At 37.0% G+C, this 26,466-nt stretch overlaps 1 protein-coding gene across 1 annotated transcript in view; it reads right to left on the bottom strand.

Moving 5' to 3' along the window:
- BMP5 (bone morphogenetic protein 5) overlaps positions 1–26,466 on the bottom strand; it is a 115,274-nt gene that overhangs the window by 21,736 nt on the left and 67,072 nt on the right. The window contains exon 3 of the mRNA XM_084890878.1: positions 20,565–20,713. Within this exon, the coding sequence (XP_084747004.1) occupies positions 20,565–20,713 (149 nt within the window). The remainder of the gene's footprint in view (positions 1–20,564; positions 20,714–26,466) is intronic.

Consider the following 26,466-nt stretch of genomic DNA (forward strand, 5'->3'; position numbering starts at 1 on the left):
GATTGGTACTGGCAGAGGTATTTGTCTTTTACGTTTATAAAAAGAATACCCATTAGATTGTTGCATGTAAAAACTTTTAAAACTATTCATATGTTGGCTGCCATATTGCCCCTCAAAATGACCGTACAAGTACCAAGGGAAGAGAAACAATGTGAGCAGCAAATATTTGGTCATATAATTTCCCAGTTGTATTAACCACACAGTGAATAAAGACATGGCTAGGATGATATCTTCTAAAAAGAAATAATTATTCTCTTCACACTGTAAGCAAGAAGCACGGATGTGAATCTGGGGCTCATGCCTAATACATTTTATCATAATTGAAGCTGGAGATTCAAGACTTCTAGATACACCACTAGGACCCTGATGACTTTGGGTAAGCACTGGGGTCAGGGCATTGTATTCACATCTGTCTAAGGACACACTATTTCACGTTTAGAGTCGGAGAGAAGGTAAGCCGGCAAACCAAAGATCCATCCCAAACTCACTGGTTTTGTATTTCAGGCCATTCTTTTTGGAAAATGTGACTTTCAAAATGTTTATTTCTTTAAAATCAGGGTTATTAAAGGAGACTCTGACATAAAACAGCTCTTTAGAGACATGTTGATGTTATAAGGATAAGTGGTTCCAAATAGGAGCATTTAGTTTCCCTCCAGAATATACAGTTTGAAAAACATTCATTTGAGCATTTATCAGAGTCTAAACGTTCATATCGCTCTAAGATGTTAGCATAAATTCCAGTTTGTTTTTTCCCTTATAAACTCACAGTAATTGACTGCTTAACCCAAAACACCTGTGATGGAACTCGTGCACAAATTGTCTTCCCTTCATTTCAGAAAAGATTCTTGCAGTATCCTTTATGAATGATTTCATAGAAAACAAATCAGTGCATTGTTTCTCATTCACATATGCTCCTGATCTTTGCTTATTTGTAATCTGTGATTAAATTTAATTCTGGGGCTCTTAAATTATAGTTTCTGTAATTCCAAATTATACTGGAATTTAACTCCTCTAGAAGCAGATGATTTAAAATGTGCAGAATTCTCTACCCATCATATAGACCAAATCATTTTATATCAGATTTTAAGGAATGTGGAGAAGATACAATTTTGTCTACTTAAAATTGCATATACACTTTAACTCAGTGTGACCTTAAAGTAAGCACGTTGCAATCTAGTTCTCAATCTCTACTCTGTTGTAATTTGATGAAAAAATTTGCATAGCTTCTAGTTTTATAGTACAAACATAAACTTATGACCAGATACAAGCACATGGATTTGATATGTCACAAGAAGAATTTTGCATTTGTGCTGAGAACTTTCTTGTTTTTAAAATGTTTTACATTGCCTTATAATCTCAAGCACCAAGAAAGGCTGGGTAGTAGATGATCTCAGTGATACAGGAAAACTTTTAATTTATTGGGGTAACAAAGTGTAAGGTTTTTGAGTTATTCTTTACAGTTAAGTTGGGATTCTGTCTGACAAACCAGGCTCTTCATGCAGTGCCTTTGCCAGAACTTCCCACTCTCTTCTTTATACTGATATTTAAATGAGTAAATTAAAAATAACCACTTAATGACATATTAAATATTATATATTAAATATTACATGTGTACAATTCTATACTATCTATTGAAAAGGATCAAAAACCAAGAAGGAGCAAATGTAATGATATAAGAATAGGATTCTGTGGCTGATATTAAAGGAAAAAAGACATATTAGAGGCATGCATAGAGGGCAATTGGGAACTATATGCTGACACACTGACATGAAGTGTGAGTTAAGAACTACTTGAAGATTAGATATGTAGTTATGCCCTAGCTAGTTTGGCTCAGTGAATAGAGCATCGGCCTGTGGACTAAAGGGTTCAAGGTTTGATTCTGGTCAAGGGCACATGCCCTGGTTGCAGGCTCAATCCCCAATGGAAGGTGTGTAGGAGGCAGTCAATAAATGATTCTCTCTCATCATTGCTATTTCTATCTATCTCTCCCTCTTCCTTTCTGAAATCAATAAAAATATACAAAAAAAAAGGAAATGTGATTATAATTCCTGGTAATATGACAGTAGAAGAAATCCATTTTCCTCTATGATTGATGAGAGGGAGAGACAAATTCAAAGGAGGAAGATTTTTTTTTTTTAATTGAAATTCTTTCTAAAACTTTTTTAAAAAAATATATTTTATTGATTTTTTTACAGAGAGGAAGGGAGAGGGATAGAAAGTTAGAAACATCAATGGGAGAGAAACTGATCAGCTGCCTCCTGCACACCCCACACTGGGGATGTGCCCACAGCCAAGGTACTGCCCTTGACTGGAATCGAACCCGGGACTCTTCAGTCCTCAGACTGACGCTCTATCCACTGAGCCAAACCAGTTACAGCACTTTCTAAAACTTTTGCAGAAAGGACTGTAATGCCCTCCAGTTTGAAAACATGGTGGGAATTAGAAAAGTGGATATTTGGTTAGCAACATCACCATGTTGACTAGAGGAGTGATGGGGGAAAATACAAACAGTTGAAAACTGAAATTCATGGGACTCCAGGAGGGAGGACTTGAGAAAAGAAAGGCTGGTCATCAAGAAGCAAGGTGTGTGCCCAATTGTGGAAGCTCCAGACACTCAGAGGTTTCATTGCACCAAGGGTGGGACTTAGATGACAGAAAATGATCAGTCTCTTTCCATGGGACATCAGTCTGAAATGAGGAAGTGTACTGTCTCTGGGATGACAAGCCCAACAAATGCTAACCTGGGCCCTATTTCAGGTAGTGGACTATGTATATCAAACTAAGAATTCTAGCTTCCCTTCACATAAGCACTTTTCTTTTCTTTTCTTTAATATATTTCATTGATTTTTTACAGAGAGGAAGGGAGAGAGATAGAGAGCTAGAAACGTCGATGAGGGAGAAACATCGGCCAGCTGCCTCCTGCACACCTCCTACCGGGGATGTGCCCCAACCAATGTACATGCCCTTGACGGGAATCGAACCTGGGACCCTTCAGTCGCAGACCAACACTCTACCACTGAGCCAAACCGGTTTCGGCCACACAAGCACTTTTCAATAGCTCTTCTTTATATACAGGGTGAGGCAAAAGTAGGTTTACAGTTGTGAGTAGGAGAGACAGAATTTATTTTTCTATTATTATTTATTGTACTGTTTTCCATATGAATAACTGTAAACCTACTTTTGCCCCCACTCTATATATATAGCGCCTTTCCCCTGAGGCCCTCAGAGTTTTACAGACATCATCTGTCACATGCCCCAAAAGACTGGTTAGCAGTCGATCTCACAGCCCTCATTTATTTTAAGAAAGCAGGAACATTCTTTTCACAAAACAAGGGGAAAGTGAACTAGTTTTTAGTTAATTTTTAGTCTTTTTTCCCAGTTATGATGTGACTTAAAACAAAAAAGTGTACACACACAGATATTTATTTCTTTAAAATCATAAGACATTTAAATAAAATTATAATGATGCATATTTTAGCAGAAATCAACCCATAGGGTCTTTAAAAATTATTTTTATGTCTTAATATGTCAATGAAGAAAAGCTTTTCTACTTCAAACTCATTTTAGTTTGTTTCATAGTCTGCATTTCATACTTGGCATTTATCAATAGTGGCTGAAGTGGTCCTCAAAATGAACTTACTACAGTTGTTTGGGAAATTTATGAGTGTCTAAAGGAAACATTCCTTTATACTAGCTTATATGATATATTGTTCAAAATATTTTTTTTATCATACAGAAAAGCATGGTTCCCTAAATGTTTGACCTTCCCCTTCAATTTGATACATGAACCTGTGAAATGACCACAAGCTGCTTGTAGGATCCTTGCAATAGGCCAGTATTACCAAAACGGAAGAGAAATACATTATTTTGACATCCAAGAGAAAGAGTGACAAGAGTAAAAGATGGTTTCCCAAATATGCAGTAAAGATACTGAGATATCAGATGCATGTGCCGTGATAAGTGTCTATTCTGCCCCCCCCCCAAAAAAAAAAATGGAGTTCAGACATTTGTGATTTATTTCTTATACTATGAAGATTGGATCAAAAAGTATTCATCTGAGTGAAGAGAAGCAGACCTTTTCTTCAGTTTCTCATGTCTTTGGCTATGGCAAGAATGTAAATTGGCCTACCCCACGTAAGACCATTCCCTAAGGGGAGATCTCATGCCTCCTTGTTTCCATGGTGGTCCCCAGAACAAAAGCATCCTTCTGAGCTATAAGGATAGGAAATAATATGCAAATTATATGGCTTTTTGGAGTGTTTCCAGAGTGTCTCACTGGGGTGATGAGCATCATCTGATCTCATAGCATAACTAGAACTTTTATATAGTATTAGAGGCCTGGTGCATGACATTCATGTGGGGAGAGGTTGGGGGGGGAGAGGGAAGGATATCCTTCAGCTCAGCCTGTGCCCTTGCAGGAAGCAAGCCTAAGCTGGCAGGCAGACATCCCCGAAGCGGTCCTTAGAGCTGCCACAGAGGCAGGAGAGGCTCCCGCCACCATCACAGCACTTGCCAGCCATGAGCCCGGCTTCTGGCTGAGTGACAATCCCGCTGTGGGAATGCACTGATCACCAAGGTGCAGCTCCTGCATTGAGTGTTGGTCAGTGTGCATCATAGCGACCAGTCATTTCACTGTTCGGTCAATTTGCATATTAGCCTTTTATTATATAGGATCAGTTGTATTACTTCAAAGAGAAATAGTGTGCTAGATGCACATATAGCTAAAGCTGGTACCCAAAAGTAATAATGAGCATGCCTTTTAATAGGGTCAGAGAAACTGAGAATTGAGGTGGTTGCTAATTCAATGCTTCTCAAGTTAAGAGAGAAGCAGCAGCTGCCATTCGCTGAAGCATGCTTTATTTTCATGCATGATCTTATTTATGCCTCATAACAAAACAATGGCTACATTTCAGAAATGAATAAAAATAAGGCTTAAGAAGTGTCAGGTGTTTGTTTAACTCCACCCTGTCAACCCTAACACAGTGTGCTATTCCTTTAAGTACACAATGTTCCCTTTGTCAGGGATTGTTTAGGGCTGATGCTTTCATCTTGAGAGGAGTGGAGGAAAACCATCCATCTCATTGGTCCGTCAGTGACCCACAAACTGTCTGTCAAGAGCAGTGTTGGAGCTGCTTGTTTTGTTAAGTTTAAAATTGGATTTTCCTTAGGAAGTGGGAAGATAAGCACCGAGCACTCCTTGCCAGCCATGAAAGGGCAGGTGGTCTCCCCGGTTTCAATTCCATTCAAATGGAAACTTGCCACACTGCAGAGAAATCGGTGTGCATTTTTAAGGACCTGGGGTATATAATTTCCTCATCAAAATAATTTCCCTCTAATTTCAAATTTTGATCATCGCTTACACTCTATACTGTTGGTTTGTTTGTTAGATGCTTTTGTTTCTGTTTTGGTTTTCCTTTCTCCTCTGTGAGCTTACTCCGCATGTGCCAAAGTTGAACTCCCAGCACCACAGAACTGACGTGACTCCTCAGACCTTACACTGAGGTTCTCTCTTCTGCCCACGGTGCTCCCTGCTCGTGATGCAAAACCAGCCCTGCTATTTTTGCAATATGTCTTTAATAAACACGTACCAGCAAGAAGTTAAACTTATAGAGGAAAGAATAACAGGAAAGACAGAGTTAATGCTTGTGAGTGACAAAAATAAGGAGAATTTCGTATTCTTCATGGCGTTACATCAATGTAAACCAGGAAAATATTTACCCCTCAGGTCACTACTTAAACCAGGGGTAGAGTATAGAATAAGATATACAGCAAACAACAAAAACTGGACTATGTTCCTGACATTGGCATTTGTTGGGCAAGACTGGTGTTCCATGATTACTGTTCTGAATTAGGGAAAATCAAAAACAGAAATACAGATGTGGCCAAACACGTCCATATCCATTTTCATTAGGGAAAGCTAAGTGATGCTAAAGTACATCTTTCACCAGATAATGAAGCAAGACTAACTCCTGTTTGTCTCTGCTTACTTTATAAATCACTGATTTCAAAACTCTCTTTTATGTATGTTTTTTACTTGTGATGCTAAAATTTGGATAAGCAAATTATGTTTGCCATGTGGCTTTCATTCAAATATAAACATACTATAAATTAAAACAAAGGAAATTGCCTTTAAAACCTCATTCTGAAATGTTGTGTATAAAATAGACATGGTAAAATAGCAAAGGCGAGTTTTACTATTTATTACTGAATATATTCTATAATCAACATCTGTTTATAAAGGAAAGTTACTTTCTCACTACAGATTGTTGCACAAGACCAAACTAGGCTATTTGATGTCCATTTCAGAGTTCTATCTGAAGAAAAATATAATATAGATATCAAAAATAGATATAGATATTCAAAAAGAAATCAGAATCATGGTTTTTCATTATCAACAGAACTAAACTATCTGTAAATTAGAAAGTTCAAACCTTTTGTTCAACATAAGAGAACCTAGAAAAGTAGTCCGATGAAGTTCTGCTTATATGGGTAAGGAAAAAACAAAACAAAACTAAGTAGACTGTCAATTTTAAAATGTGTTTCATTGCCAGAGATTTTTCTTTTTTGGAAGAAACATTATCCCAATGTGTTATTCCCCAAAAACACAATTTAGGTAGCCCAAGACCTTTTTAAAGTTGGAACTATATCAACTCACCATCAACCTTGATGCTGGGAGAAGGGATCATGTGATGAGAGAAAGGACTGATTTCAGACTGGCTTTTTGCAAAATAATAAACTAACATATATTTATATTTATATTTATATTTATATTTATATTTATATTTATATTTATATTTATATTTATATTTATATTTATATTTATATTTATATTTATATTTATATTTATATTTATATTTATATTTATATTTATTTATATTTATTTTTTTTAAACTTGAGCGACATTCTTGACTAGCCTGAGGATGAGTTTGCAACACCCCTGGTTTAAATTAGAAACTTGAGCACCAATTCAGACTTGAAGAGAGTGGGGGAGAGGTAGATAGGAGGTTTAAATGGTGGGGAGTATGGATTAAGGGACATAAAGCAGAGAAGGCAAGAAAGCAAGGGGAAGAGAATCTATCAGAACATGTTAGTGAGTGACACAGTGCAGAAAGGAAGGGTGAATTTGGTTATCAAATTAAAAATAAAGAAATTAAATTTGGCTAAATTCAATTACACAGTGAAGTCAATCCCTGGCAAAAGAAAAGTTACTTTTTCTTCTTTTCATTTTATGAATTTATCAAATTAACTTTAATTGTGTAGGGGGGGGCAGCGCTAAAAGAACTATTGAAGTAATGTAGTTAGATTGAGAAAACAAAAAATATGATAAAACTATTACCTTTTTTGGGCCAGATCACATGTAAATTCCAGACAGAAAGTATAAAAAAAAGAGGGTGATGCCAAACAAATTCAACATAAAATCCAATGTTGTTCCACAGCAATCATTATTAATAGCATTGTTTTACTTGGAAATTATAAAAATACTTTTTTATCCAGGTTATAATTTATACAAACTTCATATAATTTGTAATAGTCATAGCATGTAAGATCTGGCTCTGAAAACAATGCATGTTTAGGTTCATGGACAAGATTCTTAAACTATCTAAGCCTGTTTATTCATGCACAAAATGAGATAATCATGAAGATCAAGTAGACATTCAATTTAAAGAGCTTAGCAAAATGCCTAGTATTTAGTAAGCGCTCAGAAAAAAATGTTAGTTTTCTTTAAACTATTAAAATTATTTTGATTGAACATCACAGCAAATACATAGTTTGACTATTTACTTCAAATGAACTAAAGACATACCTACAAAGTAAAACCTGGAATTAATCATGAAAAAGAAAAAATGTGAAATATTAGCATAGAAGAATAATTGATGTTGATAAAAAGTACTACAAAAACAGTAGATTTTCAATTAGACAGAAAATACATTTTGATAGAGTGAGTTTGAACATAAGGTATAGTTTATGAAAATATTATATGATTAATAAGATAATTAATAAGATCGTGGGTTGAACAAAGAAATTTAACAGTGCTCCAACATTTATGTTTGGTTACCCTAGCCATGAAATGCATATTGACAATCTTGCTCATTTTCATTCAGTGGGAAATAGAAAAAATCTAAAGCATACAGGAAGATTTATGTTCTTTGATGTGCCTTAATACATTACATGAGTTAGAAGACCCCTAGGTCACAGTGTACATGTTTTGGGAAATAAACAAATGCTGTTTCAAACACCAAGGGAAATCTATGTAATATTTATTTTCAGTAGAAATCCAAATATTTTTACCATAAAAATAAAGGAATCCTCAAGTTTTCTGAATCATCCACATAAAATGACTGTGCGGATGGCTATTAAGCTATATTATTTATTTAAACAAGATTTATTTGTTTGTTTATTTATTTTATTGAATTTATTTGGATGACATTGGTTAATAAAACCATATAGGTTTCAAGTGTGCAACCCAGTAAAGCATCATACACTCACCACGCAAAATCTAGTTTCTTCATCCCCTTTTACTTCCCCTTTGACCACTTCCATCTTCTCCCACAAGCTTTCTCTCTGGCAATCACCCTACTGTTATCCATGTCAACTGTTATATATGTATGTTTTGGGTTAATTCCTTCACCTTTTTTTTTTTTTCACCCAGCATCCAATGCCCCTCTCTTCTGATATATGTCAGTCTGTTCTAGGTATCTATGCTTCTGTTTCTATTTTTTTTATATATTTTTTTTTCTTGATTTCAGAGAGGAAGGAAGATAGAAACATCAATGATGAGAGAAAAATCACTGTGCCCTGACCAGAATAGAACTGTGACCTGGTTCATAAATCACCCCTCAACCACTGAACCATGCTGGCCTGGCCTGTTTATATATATATATTTTATTATTAAATAATTTTATTGATTAGATTCCATGTGTAAGTGATTTCATTTGGTATTTGTCCTTAAAAAATTAGAAACTAATACATTGTCAAATTAATTTGTCTTCATGTTTTTGAAATTTTATAGAAATATGAAACAAGCCATTTTAATATTCTATGGAAATTTTTAGATTTTGTTTTGTTATAATACTGAAAAACTTTCTGTGGCATTTAAAGGGAATATAATCCTACTAAAAGCTGTAATAAGAAGTCTCTAAAACCCTTAATAATGTTAGATTTTCAACTATGAACTTATATCTGATACCTCACATGTAACTAAGTTTCTGCCTCAGTATTCCCCAAAAGAAAGTGCTTGGAATTTGTTGATTTCCTATACCAATTTCTCAATTTCTGATTCTGTCTTGAGTTTGAGTTTGACTGTAAATATTTAATATCAGGTTCCTTTACCATAGCAATTTCTATTTATTGTGCCCTCTCTGAATATATTATCCTATCTAATAAAATAGTAATATGCAAATTGATTATCACTCCAACACACAAAATGGCTGCCCCATGTGGTCAAAGATGGCCACTCCCATGTAGACATAAGGTGGCTGCCACAAGATGGCCGGCAGGGGAGGGAAGTTGTGGGTGATCAGGTCAGCAGGGGAGGGCCACTGGGGGGGAACCAGGCCTTCAGGGAAGGACAGTTGCGAGGAACAAGGTTGGCCAGGGTGGGGAGTTAAGGGTGAGCAGGCCAGCAGGGAATGACAGTTGGGAGAGACCAGGATTGCAGGGGAGGGCAGTTGGGAGGGACCAGGCCTGAAGGTGAGCACAGTTGGGGGTGATCAGGCCTGCAGGAAAGGACAGTTGGGGAGGACCTAGGCCTGCAGGGGAGGGCAGTTAGGGGAACCAGGCCTGTAGAGGAGGGGAGGTAAAGGGAACCAGGCTGGCAGGGGAGGGCAGTTGGGGGGGACCAGGCCTGCAAGGGAGGACAGTTGAAGGCAATCAGGCCTGCAGGGGATGACAGTTGGGAGGAACCCAGGCCTTCAGGGGTGGGATTTGGGGAAGACCAGTCCATCAGAGGAGGGCAGTTAGGTGCAACCAGGCCAGCAGGGCAGGGCAGTTGGAGGGGGAGGCAGGGCAGCAGGGTAGGGCAGTTGGGGATTATTAGTTCAGTTTGGGGGGACCAGGCCTGCAGGGGAGATAAGTTGGGGTGGACCAGGTCTGCAGGGGAGGGCAGTTATGGGGGGGACCAGGCCTGCAAGGGAGGACAGTTGGATATGACCAGGCCTGAAAGGGAGGACAATTAGGGACAACCAGACCAGCAGGGGAGGGCAGTTAGGGGCAATCAGGCCAACAGTAGAGCACTTAGGCATCCATCAGGCTTGGCAGTGGAGTGGTTGGGGGGTGATCAGGCTGGCAGGCAGTAGCAGTTAGAGGCAATCAGGAAGGCAGGCAGGCAAGCGATTGGGAGCCAGAAGTCCCAAATTGGAGAGGGTGTAGGCTTAGCTGAGGGACACACCCCCATGCATGAATTTCATGCAGCAGGCCTCTAGTATATGTATAATGCTTAAAGTATCATATATGCTTCTAAAATTACAATTACCTAACAAATTATCTCATGCAATATAATAATCCCTAGACAAAAGATCAAATAAATGATGAATTCGTTTCCACAGCCATTAATTCCCATTTCTTAAGCATTTTTTTTTCTTGTGCCTTAAATCTGCCCTTTTTTTGTGTGTGTGTGTACATTGATTTAATTTCTGGACTATGTGAAAAAATCCAATATTATTTATTTATTTTATCTAGTTAAATATTTGAAGGTAAATATTCCTCATCTATCCTTCTAATTTATTCTTAAATATTCATCCAAAAGTCAGGCAAGTATGCTCTAATCCAGCGTTTTTCAACCGCTGTTCCGCGGCACACTAGTGTGCCGCGAGATGTTGCCTGGTGTGCCGTAGGTGCAGACAAGACAAGAATTTTATAATTTTTCACTATTTTGTTTACTTAATATTTCATAATAAAGTAATTATAAAATACTTTCTTTGTGTTTATTTGATTCCTATTCAAGAGAATTACTTTATATATATATAGGCACAGAGTTAAATTTTTTAACATTTTCTAATGGTGGTGTGCCTCGTGATTTTTTTCATGAAACAAGTGTGCCTTTGCCCAAAAAAGGTTGAAAAACACTGCTCTAATCATTCTTAACATTAAACACTACATAAAGAATTAATTCTTTTATACTAATATTTATCTAGAAAAATCATAGTATATTTTACTTTTTACTCCCAGAAAATTTAGAAAGATATGCGATTCTTGCAATTTCACTGATGTAGACTCTCTCATTTATTTACTTGAAATCAATTGTCATCACCATAAATTCAGCAGAAGGGAGCCATATGCTTTTATGAACAAAAATGACAATTGCTTTATAAGAAAAAGTTCAGATAAGGAGAGAGAATATTATCATATCTCAAAATGTTTAAAAGATCCTTTGATAAGTAGACATAATTCAACTTTCTGAACTTAGATAAATAATCATGAGAAACTATAGTCAAAACAGCAGGACAAAAAGAAAAATATCACCCTTGATCTCTGAGTTTCTTTTGCTACTTATTAGCACTATGTCAGCTGATAGTCAGATTAACCAGCCACATAGATCATCTGACACTGGACATAGATAAATAGTCATTGGACAACAGAGTGGTTTAATTTAGAAATTTTCCCATGAGATTAAAAAAAAAAAAAATGACTGTCTTAGAGATCCTAAGGATAACACAACAACAAACTTATTTAATCAAATACTTTCATTTAAAAATAGCACATTTAGGAGATATCACAGGATACTGTAATTGTGAAGAAAATTTTTATCAGTATGATAAAGAACAACAGGAATAAAAAACACCTCAAGGTTATAGAAAAATAACTAATCCCATTTGTTATTATTAATGTAGGTATAACGGTTGTCAATTTCCAGGAATGAACAGCAATAACAAAAAATCCCACAAGTCAAAGAATAGAGAACATGGAAAAACCCTGGATAATAAAAGTTTTAAAGTACTCACTTTTAATTTCATTGTGTTGGTAACTAAAGTGAAGACTTTGTTTTTTTAAGTTTGTACAATAATTTCTTGGGGGAAAAGGAAATTAAATCATTGGGGCTTTTAGGACAACTCTAAATATAATATAATTCCTAAAAAATAGAATAGAGAAAACTCTTGTGTACCAACAAGCAGGAAATAAGCTGTACCTTTACCCCTTTACAATGTCTGAGAAATATAGCTGATGGTCAACACACATTACAGTCTAAGAAGAAGAAAACCATTACAATGGTTCATTTCCTTGACTTTCAAGGAGGTCTTCTTTGATGTTCTTCCATGCATTTCATAAGGTATCTTCAGTTTTCTGACGGTTTTATGGGAAATATTCATACAGTGGGAATTTTATGCAAATTTCTACAAATATCAGCACAACATGTTATATTATGAAGTATCAGGTCCCCCACTCTTTTTTTGTTAATATATTTTATTGATTTTTTTTTACAGAGAGGAAGGGAAAGGAATAGAGAGCTAGAAACATCGATGAGAGAGAAACATTGACCAGCTGCCTCCTGCACACCCCCCACTAGGGATGTGCCCGCAATCATTGTACATGCCCTTGACTGAAATCAAACCTGGGACCTTTCAGTCCACAGACCAACGCTCTATCCACTAAGCCAAACTGGTTTTGGCAGGTCCCCACTCTTTAGCAAACACTGTTAATATTTCTCTAGCCATGTGTTCTATGAGCAATAAAATACTGAGTGTTAAGTCTACAATCTTTGTAAGAAGTCATGTTGATGTGTAAGGCTTGCTAATAGGTTTACTAGTCAATTACTAATAATTCACATTGAGACCTGTTTGTTGTTATAAATTCTTTTCTAATGGTAATTAATCTAGGGAAGAATTTAATTATTTATCCCTGTATATAATAATATCTAATGACAAAAAAAACTTTTCCTTATATTATTGATGCAATTAGTTATCCACAAAATTATTTTTTCTAATAATAAAATAGCTGCCCCCATGTGGTCAAAAATTGCTGCCCTCATGTGGACACAAGATGGCTGCCACAAGTTAGCCTAAGAGAAGTTAGTGGGGACCAGGGAGGGCAGTTGTGGCAATCAGGCCAGCAAGGGAGGGCAGTTGAGAGAGACCAGGCCTGCAAGGGAGGGCAGCTGGGATGACCAGACCAGCAGGGGAGGGAAGTTGGGGGTGACTGGGCCTGCAGGGAAAGGCTGTTGGGGGTGAGGGGGAAACCCAGGCTTGCAGGGGAGGGCAGTTGGTTGGGACCAAGCATTCAGGGAAGGGAAGTTGGGGGTGATGAGGCTGGCAGGAGAGGGAAGTTAGGGGTGACTGGGTTGGCAATGGATGGCAGTTGGGGGGGACCAGGCCAGCAGGGAAGGGCAGTTGGGGGGAACCAAGATGGCAGGGGAAGGTAGTTAGAGGTGACCAGGCTGGCAGGGGAGGGCAGTTAGGGGTAACCAGGCCAGCAAGGAAGGGAAGTTAGGGGCAATTAAGATGGCAGGGGAGCAGTAAGGCATTAATCAGGCTGGCAGGGTAGTGGTTAGGGGATGATCAGGCTGGCAGGCAGAAGCAGTTAGAGGCAGTCAGTAAGGCAGGCAGGTGAGCTGTTGGGAGCCAGCATTCCTGGATTGTGAGAGAGACTGGGATAGAGTCTAAACAGGCAGTCAGGCATCCCTCAAGTGGTCCCAGATTGGAGAGGGTGCAGGCTGGGCTGAGAGACAACTCTGTGCATGAATTTTGTACACTGGACCTCTAGTATGGTAATAATCTTACTTGTCTTTGGTAAACTATGATTTGTGAATTTATCTAAAACTTCCTTAGAACATCTGTAAATCTGCCACAGTGATATAATTGATCCTAAATTAAAAGAGTGCCACCAAGAGTAAATAAAAAAGCCTCTGTGAACTACTCTAAATAATTGAGCATGAAGACCTATATTCCTGTCTTATTATATTCCAGACCCTATCATCTAACATAGCCTCACACTGTCCTTATAAGATAATTACTATAGCACTCATTTTATTGGTGCTGTAGCTAAATATGAAGTATTTTGAATGAGTCAATATTTGAATCTAGCTTTCTTAATGATTTCTTCTTAGAATTATATTTCCAGACTGGAGCTATCTATTCTATTTACTATACTTCTTATTTAAATTAGGTACCAAAAATTCTAAGTTACCTGTAACAATGTAATATAATTGATAAAATATGATGGAATTTATATTGGACAGTTATGCCTCTGAAACATTTTTCTTACTTGATTTGGCTACAAAATTTAGTAAAACTTTGATATTTCTAACTATAAATCTTAATCTTTACCTTGATATGTTTGGAAAGTATGCCACAACTTTGTTTGAAGAAAACTGGATTTTAGAGTCTTATTTTTTAAAAAAAGAACTTTAAAATGTTTCTTGGACATTAAACAATACCTTTACAAAACAACATTTTGATGACTTGAATACAAATGAATCAGAAACATACGGATTGAATTTTCCTTGATGTATAAATGGGTTTGAATAGAAAGAAAAATACTCATTGGCAAAATTCATTCTGAATATTGCCAAACCTAAAATGTCTGAAAACATAGAGTTTTAAAAAGACATTCTAATGATCTCAAAAAATACTATATTTGTTTTTTCCATCTCTAAGTTTTTCTATGAACTCAAGTTTGAAAAATAATTAATTTACTTAGAAGGGTTACTCTATATAAAATATCAAACAATGGAAAATTATAGGATTTAGGGTATAAACTTCACTTGAACGCTATATTATACTGCTGTTTAATAAGCCCTATGTGCATATAAGTATAAATTATAAGAATTATAGATTTAATAACCATTTTAATAAAGTCCTAATAAGTCATATAATTTAGGGAATTAAAAATCTGACACTAAATGATAAGACAGACCTAAGCCTACTTATTTGTTAGTAAAAGAGTATACATATTCTATCATGGTGGTTTATTAATCACTATGAGAGTGTTCTTGAGCACTTGGAAATTGATTTTGCACAATTACATAACAACTGCTTCCCTGGAAGCTCTATATTTGTCCATTAAAAGGCAGCATTTTGTTTACTTGTTTACTTGCACCTTTGTTCACTTTATTTTCCTGAAACAAGCCTATGAAACTCAGAGAATCATCTATTCTGCATGAAGAACAAAACACAACATCAATAGAATATTTTTAAACTCTCATGCCAAACCCATGGCAGTTCATTTGTCAGAGTTTTAAAAATAATATTTCACAGATTGACATATTTTCCACAGGTCCTCTGAGAAATCATAACCTACTTTTAATTTCAACAGCCTTTTGATTTCCAAAATATATTTAGGCCTCTGCAATCTTTTCTTTGGAGGAGAGGATAAACAAAATTTAATAATATTCATCATTGACTTTCTCCTCACCTTATGATTGAAACTATTTTAACTACTGCACTGTGGTTTGTGGTACAAATTTTTTCTCCTGTGTTATACCAAACTGGTTTGGTTAATAATCACCCAAAATTTACAGTTTGGAATGTCCTTTTAAGAGTAACATGTTCAGTGTCAGGTGTCTAAAAGAGCCTTTTAAATCACAAACTCATTCAATGATCATTCAAGACATGTTTTTAATACCTACAACCTGCATTGTACGAAGCACCAAGGGTGTGATTGTGAACAAGAAATACACATCCCATGACCTCATGAAACTGATATTCTTTCCAACATGTAATCACAATGGTGTTGCTGTGATTGATTAAAGCAGCAAGTCTAGTTCTTTTATGAAGTGTGAGTTAGCTACAGAATATATTATACATGTTACATTTCATGTTCCTTCCATGATTTGTCTCCAAATCACTTTCCTAATAGCATCTGCAATCATATTTACACATGCAAGTTGTTCTAGCCAACTCTGGACTATTGACTTTTCCCAGACCATACCATGCCATTTTCCCAGTCCATGTATTTACTCACATTGTTTAATTCAGGAATGAATTCTCTCCTAGGGTTTGACCACTATTCCATATACATCCACAACTCCTTTCCACCTCAGCTCCATTCCTTGCAATCTTACCCAGCTGACCTAGTTTAAAAGTCATCTGAACCATGGTCCTTTTATCTGTGTCCTATTGAAACTCAACCATGTCTTTTCTGTTTTCTTATAGTGTCTTGATTATATTACTATTTTTAGCATTTATAGTATCTTATTCTTTCTAAGATTAACTACAAATGTCTGTCTCCCAAGTTATATTGTCCTTTAACATTGTGTCTTACATGTATAAATGCAATAATTTTATGTTGAACAAATAAATAAATGAATAATAGTCAGTGAGTGAATTTGAAAGCATACTTTTCTGAGTATCACTCTTTTATAACTTCCAGGTACTTTTGCTAAGAAATAAACATATTTAGAATCCATTATTGCAAATAAAAGATGGTCTGTCTGCTCTTTTTGAAGTAATATCCTAATATCATGTTTGAGAGCATCAACAGTAGTAATGAATGGAGCAGTAATAAGTGGAAGCATCTGGTAATCTATGTTTATAGAGAAATGTGAGTTGTATATTCTCCATGAGGTTGCAGTTAATAAAATTAAGGTACTGGGAGGGTCACTCGCATTTCTTGGGCTATATATGCTCTACCTCTGGTTAAAATCTGTTTTAAGGATTGCTTAAATGAAAAAAGCCAGATTGTCTAGCACATTTAACCATTTTAATATTTTCACATTAGACAATATTAGAGAGACAAAGAATACCAACAAAATGCTGTATATATTAAACCTTAATTTTAAATAAAGAATTTGGAAACCTTTGAAAAAAGTGAAGTGCTTAAAAAAAACATAAATAATACAATAGTAATTTGAAGTACATTTACCCTTAAAATATAAGAAAAATAAATTAAGGGAAGAGGGGAACTCAAAATGCAATGTAGTTCTGGCAGAGAAAAAGATACATTGAAAACATATAGAAACTAAATTATATAGATAGTAAAGGAAAGATAACCAATATAACTAGAGTGAAAATACAAAAGAGAAATTTCAGAATTTTCAAGTGGGTGGGGGACGGGTGAAAGGAAACAGGCTGATCGTGTTTCACAGATCTCTTGAGTTGTTTGGTTAGACATTTCAAGCATAACCTCACGAAAAAGACTGGGAGAAGGACACATCACTGATTTACATTTTTTGTTTGGGCCAATACTGGGGAAGAAAGGACTGGCTCCCTCCCACACTTCCCATTTCCAAGTCACATTTCTGACCATAAATGTACAGAAGTTTAACACTGTACGAATTTTTTGAAGATTATATAAATATGTGCTTTTCTCAGTCCACATTTATAATGCTTGAATACTGAGAATCCGTAACACTCATCCCAAAGCCATAATTGAAAAATAACCTATAATTCAAAATATTTAAATTGTTTATAAAAATCAGCATTATAATTAAAATCCATGGAATGTATGGGTAGGGGAGTCTGAAACTTGTCTATAACACTTACAGCAAAAATATTCTGTTTCTCAACCAAGATCTGAGGCACACATGAAACCTTCACTACACTAACTCCAGACTATACTTAATTTATGGCAGCCCACCTCATTCCATATACAAAACCTTGGAATGACAACATTGGTTATACTATTATTCTTGGACTGTGAATTTACCTATAGGTAAAACAATGCCATGTAAAGTCCTGTGCTTACAGTAACAGACTCCCTTGCAAGAGACACAAGAGAGACACATCTTATGTTTAACTGTAGTTCAGTAAAACAAAACAAGGAGAAATGAGAGATTTTACAAGTCATGTTTCTACTGCCTGATCCTGCAAAAAACTAAAAGCAATAAAACTTAATAAGGCATGTTTTCTAATTATCATCCCTTTGAAAACTACCCTCCCTAGGGCTGACCCTAATATTTTCAGGGTATGGGGCAAGAACACAATATAGGCCCACATGGTAGACTTCTAAATATTTAAAAATGACTAATCAAGCTAAAATATCATTACATAAATTATGTTTGTTCCTGCTACCATGACAAATACAATTTTAAAAAGGTTCAGATTTGAATATAAATTTTTTTTTGACCCTTGGAGTGATCAGAGGCCAACAATGCTGTGACTAAATTGGCCTTGGCTCCCCTAACCTTTGGATCAAATGTTCCCAGCCCCCTCTCACCACAGTCTGTGAATTGTTTTCCATTCGTCTGAAATGACTACCCTTCCACAACTTCTTTTCCTAATCACATCTTCATAATATTTAAGATAGTAGCTTGATTTCTCTTGCTGGTTATTACTCGCTGTTCAAGACTCTTCTTAGTGTGTAGTGACATACATTCATCAAAATTCTTATGTAGTTACTACCTCGTGCCTCACCAAGCATCATGAAGTCATCTCTGCATTATCTCACCATTTCATCTCTAGCATCTAGCCAACCACCCAGCACAAAGTTGCTTAATGAATGCTTGTGAGCATAAGAATAACTTCTGGGGTGTCTAAAAATGAACATTTCCTACCAGCCCCTCCCACTAGTGATTCTGGAGCTGTGTCTTTGACTAAATGTTATAATATGTTAAGACCTAACTCAATATTATTTTCTGTTTTTTTGTGTGACTCTTTTGGTCCATCTCTTTTGGCCTCTCTTCCCCTTTGCATAACTGTATCTAATAAAAGAACAATATATACCCACAAGCTATACCCATAAGCCATCCCACCAGCCGATCAGGAGTGAGCATGAAAATTAACCCAAGATGGCTGCAGCCACAGAGCAAGCAGGAGCTTTGGGTTTCCCCAGCAATGGAAGAAGCCAAGATTCCCACACACCATGGCAGGCCCCGGACTCCACTCAAGGCTACAAAGTTTCAATTATTGAAGATAAATAAATCCCAACAAAAATAGCTGTGGCCATGGAGTGAGCAGGAGGCTTGGGTTTCCCCTGGCAATGGAGGAAGCCAAGCTTTTTGCCTGCCCTGGCCTCTTCTCAAGGCTACAAAGTTTCAATTATAGAAGATAAATAAATTGCAGATACCAGGGCCACCTCTTGGGTTGCCAGAAATGTGGCCAGCCTGAAAATCACCACAGGCCCTTGCCCAGGCCACCCCATGCCCCAAGGGAACCCCCACCCTGATCCAGGACCCCCTTCAGGGCAAACCAGCCAGCTCCCAACCATGCACCAGGCCTCTATCCTATCTAAAAAAAAAGACTAACTAATATGCAAATTGACCTCACTCCAACACATAAGATGGCTTCCCCCATGTGGACACAGGTGGCTGCCACAAGATGGCCAGCATGGGAGGACGGTATGGAGGGACTAAGCCTGCAAGGGCGGGCAGTTGGGGACAATCAAGCCTGCAGGGGAGGGCAGTAGGGTTGACCAGGCCAGCAGAGGAGGGAAATTAGGGGCAACCAGGCATGCAGGGAAGGGCAGTCAGGGGCCATCAGGCTGGCAGGGGAGTGGTTAAGAGGTGATCAGGCTGGCAGGAAGAAGCAGTTAGGGGCAATCAGGAAGACAGGCAGGTGAGCAGTTGGAAGCCAGCAGTCCTGGATTGTTAGTGGGGTGTCTGACTACCCACTTAGGATTGGGCCTAAACTGGCAGTTGGACATCCCCGAGGGTGCAGGCTGGCCTGAGGGACACCCCCTGCCACGTGCACGAATTTTGTGCCCTGGGCCTCTAGTTATTAATAGCTCTGTGGAGAGCAGCCACAGCATTTGGACAGGTTCAAGCCTGGAACTAATGAGAGGGCATGATCCTCCAATGGCAAAGCCATGTGTAAGTCCCAGCACAATTATAGACAAGGGCTAGAGTTGTAAGTTTGCCCTGATATTCTAAGCCATGGTCCAACAATGCTGAGTGATGTGGGCTTGATAGAATTCAGGCGCTTGTAATTGAATTATTCAAAACCTGTGAGAACATCTTGACCACACCCTTACTTTGCCTCAAGGAATCTGGCTATAAAATAAAGACTTGGCTTTCTGGCCATGGCGCTGTCTCTCCATCAGAAAGCAGCATCCCACCTAGACCCAGCTTTATTCTCATGTCTGTCTTTTCTAAATCCTTCACCGCCCCCTCTCAGGTTCACCCATGTGCCAGGTTGGCACATATGAAGCCCAAAGCGGGGCTGAGTATGGGAACCTGGAGCCAGCTCAGCATAGTTCTTTTGTTTGCTTACTTGGCACCTTTTAAAATATATATTCTTTGTTATTTTTAGTCAGGTTTTGAAATACAATTTACACATGGTAATACTCGGTCTGACTTAATGTACAGTTCTATTGATGTTTACAAATTATATAGCTTGTATCCACCACCATATCAAGACATAGATTCATAGCACATTGTATTTAGTTTCTTTGGGTCTTATCATATTACACTATTTCTGCTTGTGTAGATATTTTCCACACAAGATTACAAACCCCTTGAGAGCAGGAACAGTACCTACTTCTTTACCTCTCCACCCCCAAACACAGAGCTTAACAATAAGTGCATGTTGAGTAAATGTGTTCATAAATGGATTAATTAATTACTATACTGCACTATCCTATGGAATACACTACCTTACACATCATAAGTATAAAGAACATATTGGTTAAATTGAACAAAAAGCTATAATGTGTCAAAACCAGCACCACAAAAAAAATACATGAAATTCAGTGCTTACCATCTCCTGTTTCTGCACAGAGTTGTAAGCCCAAATTGTTCTGTGGATTAATCACCCAATGATTGCTGGTCACAGTGATATCAAAGACAAGCCAACCCACATCTAAAGCCTGGGCCTTTCTTGTGTCTAACAAAAACAGATCTGCATCCCTGAGGAGAAAAAGAACAACAATTAAAAAAAAAAGTTATAGGTTGGAACGAAGACCATCATTTCCTATACTTAAGTGAAAACATTACCAAGGCACTTTTTAAAATAACAGGAGTTAATTAAAGAACAAGGGAAACAAGCAACTCAAGTGATGAGTAATAAGATACAGAACCTTTTATATTGCTACACTCCTAACCCAAACCTGGTGCAGATTAGTAATATCTGAAAGTAATTTCCATTTTCCTGCTCTTCACTGGCCTTTACAAACTGACTTAGTGAGCTTGATTTGGTCCCTGATAATCAGTCCCCGAAAACTGCTATCTTTTAGTAGCTCTCACTGGCAAGTTCACAGGCAAGGATTAGACTGAGTAGAGACAAAAGTGAAAGTAGCTCCACTGGTTTGGATGAATGTGGATTCCTGAAGGAATCGAGCACAGAGATCATTTTCTATTTGTTTCTATGTTCATTATAAATTTTTCCATTTTGTTATTCATATTTTTTATTTTTATTTCACTTTCCATTTTATATAAATTATTTGATGGATATCCCAAGGTCTAAGAGCAAAGAATGCACTATTCAATTAAGGGGTAAATTCCATGGATTGAGCAAAAAGTCTACCCTGAGTTGCTTTAATATCTTCAGCATACGTGAGTCCCATGAGGACAGTAACAGCTATAAATATGAACTTGTATATTTCAGAAAAATCTCTACAATGTTGCTTTTATTAGCTTACCACTGTTAACTTTAGCATTAAATTTCCAAATTTATGAATATTTGTTTAATTACGATGAATTATTTTATTTATGCTTTTCTTACTGTAGGCAGCCTCTGAGCTAAATGTCACATATTTCTGACATTTAATCTTTACAGAAGCTCTGTTATATTGATGAAATTGGGGTTCAGATAGATTAATGGTAAAATATTGGAGCTCCTTCAAAACAAAATGGAAATAATTCCATTACGCATTTTTATGACCTTTTATACTGTGATGAATCTGTGAAAGAGCTTATTATTTATGTGAGGTAAATCAGAATTATGGCAATAATAAGCTATGTAAATACTGTTTACTGCATTAGCAACCTATGTGTATCATAGAAGTCATTTCAAAGATGACATACAATATGTAAAAAATTTTTTGAATAAAATCAAATCATGCACATGGTAATTCTTTAGATAAAATGCTCTATAGTTAAAAATGAACCATTTTAACAGAAGTGAAGAATCTCAGTCAATATTTTAGAAGTTACATCTTCATTTCTTTATTTCAACTTGATTTATGCCATTCTCCCATTAACCTGGAGAATATTCTATGGAACTTCCATTCTCCTTCACAATTTTATTTTTTTATATATTTTTATTTATTTCAGAGAGGAAGTGAGAAGGAGAAAGAGATAGGAACATCAATGATGACAGATAATCATTGAATGGCTGCCTCCTGCATGCCCCACACACGGGGATCAAGCCTGCAACCCTGGCATGTGCCCTGACCAGGAATCGAACCGGTGACCTCTTGGTTCCTGGGATGATGCTCAACCACTGAGCCACACCTGGCTGGGCCTCCTTCTCAATTTTAATCATAGGGCCTATCAAAGGAGGTTTGCAGACACTTTTTTTATATCCCAATTGTGACTCCATTTAAGATAACAGACACAGGACAAGCGTGTACCACAAAACAATGAAAAGTTTCAAACCATTCCCCACTTGAATTTTAAGAATGTCAAAATCTTCCTCTTCCTTCTAACTTAAAAATCCACCAAATAAACAAGCTCTAAGAAGACCTTATCTTTATAATTTTGAGATATTTAGTAAATATCTTTGAGACTACAATCTTATAATATTAACTTCATCACAATAAGTTAATAACAAAAGTCATCCTGTATCTTGGGAAATATCCAAGTGCTACCTGTGTCAAGTCTGCTTTCATTTGAAACAGGTAGAATAATATTCTAATAAATCCTGCAAAGCTTGTAACAACATTCCTTGGCATGATATAAATAAACTCTTAAAAAAACAAAAAGGTAAATTTTGACAACAGTTTCAACTAGTTAAAAATATCATTAGATAATTATTAAGGTGGTATTTTATATTATTTGTAAATTGTTCTACTTTTCTAGAAAAAGTAATCCCCAAACTATGTGCAAGTCTCAATACTATCAAGCATGTGCATGAGGAATATAGTTCCAGTTTTAATAGCTTTACCTAGAAAAAACACCAACCAAAGAATTGAAGCAAGCCCTAAATATCTCAATTTCATTGGAAGTTAAATCTAAGTAAATAGTGCTTTGAAAAATTCATATGTTTGTAGTTTACCTCTGGGAGATTATAAAGGTTCAGCTGCTTTCATAAGGTTTATGGTTTCCTATTCTTGACCAAAGCTACTTTATTTTTTACTTTTTTAAAATTTTAGTTTGACCACATGTATTCTTTAATTTCTCCTCTCTTATATAAGAAGCCTTTCTAAATTACCTACAGACAAGAGAATATGCTTTGAGAGAATCAAGTCTATTATTAATAAACAAAATATTAATAATTCTATAATTTTCACTTAAGTAGCAACTTTCACACAGCACCTTAAAAATAAATCTCACAAGTTTTTTTCTTCTGAAGTATAAAATTACTCCACTAAGGAATATCACTCATCTCACTGAAAATAGTAGACAATACTAAATATGTCCTATGAGCAATATAAAGTAAACTTGTTAAAGTTGCCATCTTACCATTTTTACCTGACTGCTTTTAAAGAGAGGGGAGGGTTTTTAATGAAGGGATAAGAAGTACAAATTGGTAGTTACAGAATAGTCATGAAGATGTAAAGTACAGCATAAGACTATATTCAATAATATTCCAATAACTATATCATCAGATGGATGTGAGATTTATCAAGATGACCACTTATTTATATAATGTCTAATCACTAGGGTATACACCTGAAATTAATATAATAATGTATGCCAACTGCAATTGAAAATTTAAAAAATGATAAAAGATAAAACTAATAATAATTTAAAAATAAAATTAGGGCAGAAAGAAAAAGAAAAAATATTAATGTATTTAAAAATAATGCAGTGGAATATATATATATATATATATATATATATATTCATTTATAGCAGAAATATATATTCATTTATAGCAGAAATAAATCCATAATATAATTTCTTTATATTTTGTGCAATCATAAGAATGAAACTAAAATTAAAGTCTGCATTCTAGCCAAAAGTCCATTTAAATAGATGTAAATAAGCAAATATTACATTAGTTTCCTAAGGCTGCCTTAACAAAGTGCCACAGGTTGGTTGGCTTAAGCAACAGAAATTTATTGTCTCCATTCTGGAGGATAGAAGTCCAGTCAAGGTGTTGGCATGGTTGGTTGGTTGGAGGACGATGAGGGAATGGTTTATTCCAGGCCTCTCTCCTTGTCTTATAGTCCTCATCTTCTCCTTGTGTATTCCTATCATCTGTGTGTATCTGTGTCCAGACTTTCCCCTTGTCTAAGGGAAACAAGTTAGTTCTTCAAACTCTAACAGCATCACCACATGCAAAAGCAGCAGCCTTGCATAAACTGTTTAACTGGGTCCCACAATTACAGAGTCAGGTCACTGTAATAAATCCCTTATTCCTTTTCATTCATAATGGCTCCATTTTTCTCATCAAACACTAACGGACAAGCTCCCTGGTATGAGTTGTATTGTATCCTCCCAAAAGATATATGGAAGTCCTAGTTCTTGTAAATGTGGTCTTATTTGGAAATAGCGTCTTTACAGTTATAATCAAGTTAAAGCCAGGTCATTAGGGTGGGTTCTAATCCAATATGGCTACTGTTCTTATAAGAAGGAAGAGACCCCTGGCCGGTTCACTCAGTGGTTAGAGCAGGACCAAAGGGTACTTGCCTCAGTTGCAGTAAAGGACATGTACCTCAGTTGCAGGCAACCAATCAATGTGTTTCTCTAACATCGATGTTTCTCTCTCTCTCTCTCTCCCTCCCTCCCTCATGCTCAGGTAGGGTTGCTCTGCCTGGCTGGCAATCAGGACCCATCAGGGCCATCTCGCCCAGTCCCAATCAGGCTGGTGGCCAGAGAATGACCCCAGGAGGGCTCCAGGGCATGTCTGGTCCTGTCTCACCCAGTCCCGATCCACCGGACCCCAGCAGCAAGCTAACCTACTGGTCAGAGCATCTGGCCGCTGGTGGTCAATGAATGTCATAGCGACCACTCAGTTGACCACTTGGTCAGACACTTAGCATATTAGGCTTTTATATATAGATATAATTCACAAACATTTCTCAGTAGTATGTTACTGCTTATGCATAAGGTATAAGACTCATGGATCCTTTAAGAGCTTCATTTAAGTTTATATTTATAAAGCAAAGAATCACAGAGTTGGAGTTGGTATTTGTTTAATTTTAACAAATTTGTTTAATTTGCTTGATTGTTAAAAAAAAAAATAAGTTACTTTTATGAGTTTCTGTTTCTTCTTCTTTAAATGAACATTAAAATAATATTGAGAAGGAGGCAAAATGGAGGCAGTGACCTTAGGCTCCAAGGTGATGGCCCCCAGCTGGCCCACTTGAGGGCAAGCACTCCATGGAGCACTTTGGCTGGCACAAGCTGATGGTCAAGAATCTGTGCCCAGTAAAGGGCCCTTAGGCTTAACCCTCAAGTTCAAAGAGGGAGCATGCTGGGGAGTGGCCAGCTGATCTCAGCCCCCAAGGCCTGGCTGTGGGGTGGGGGGAGGGCAGCCCACCTGGAGTACAGCCTGGTGGCAGAGGCCAAGGCTAAGCCACACTGAAGAACAAAGGCAGTCAGAGCAGCCTGCCCAAGAACAAGCACTAAGGCGACATCATGACCACTTAGAAGAGCAGATGCTCATGACACTGTTCACAATGCCATTATAGAAAAAAGAAAAGAAAAAAAAATGCCCACAAGAATGGCCAGTGAAGTGCACCACAAAGCCACCTCTCCTTGCCTGCCCAGCCTGCTGCCTCCCAGCCTCGATGGGCCTACTCTCTCAGGTGTCAGAGCAGCAGATATCAGCTGTTAAAGTTGTCTGTAGTTATGAAATAAAACCTTTCAAGATGCTAATCATCATCATCTATCTCATAAGTCTATGACAAGGAGAACAGGATATAAATATAAAAGTGCTTTATAAATTACTCTAACTGCAATTTTTCTTAGCAAAACACATTTATGGCATTTAAGTGTGTATGTAAGTTGTATGTATTATGCTTAATGCAAAATTGGGGCCAGAAATGATATATGCACCCAGCCAGTGTGGCTCAGAGGTTGAGTATTGACCCATAAATCAAGAGGTCGCTGGTTTGATTCCTGGTCAGGGCACATGCCCAGGTTGCAGGTTCGATCCCCAATAGGGGACATGAGGAGGCAGCCTATCGATGTTTCTATCTCTATATCCTTCTCCCTTTCTCTCTCTCTAAAAATCAATTAAACAAGCCGAGACCGATCTGGCTCAATGGATAGAGCGTCAGCTTGGGGACTGAAGGGTCCCGGGTTCGATTCCGGTCAAGGGCATGTACCTTGGTTGCGGGCATATCCCCAGTAGGGGGTGTGCAAGAGGCAGCTGATTGATGACTCTCTCTCATTGATGTTTCTAACTCTCTATCTCTCTCCCTTCTTCTCTGTACAAAATCAATAAAAATATATTTTAAAAATTAAATAAATAAATAAATAAAATAAAAATCAATTAAACAAAACAAAACAGAAGTGATTATGCAATAATCATTGCTAAAAGTCAATAA

Source organism: Pipistrellus hanaki (assembly GCF_964339955.1).
Source record: "Pipistrellus hanaki genome assembly, chromosome: 7".
NCBI classification, from domain to species: Eukaryota; Metazoa; Chordata; class Mammalia; order Chiroptera; family Vespertilionidae; genus Pipistrellus; species Pipistrellus hanaki.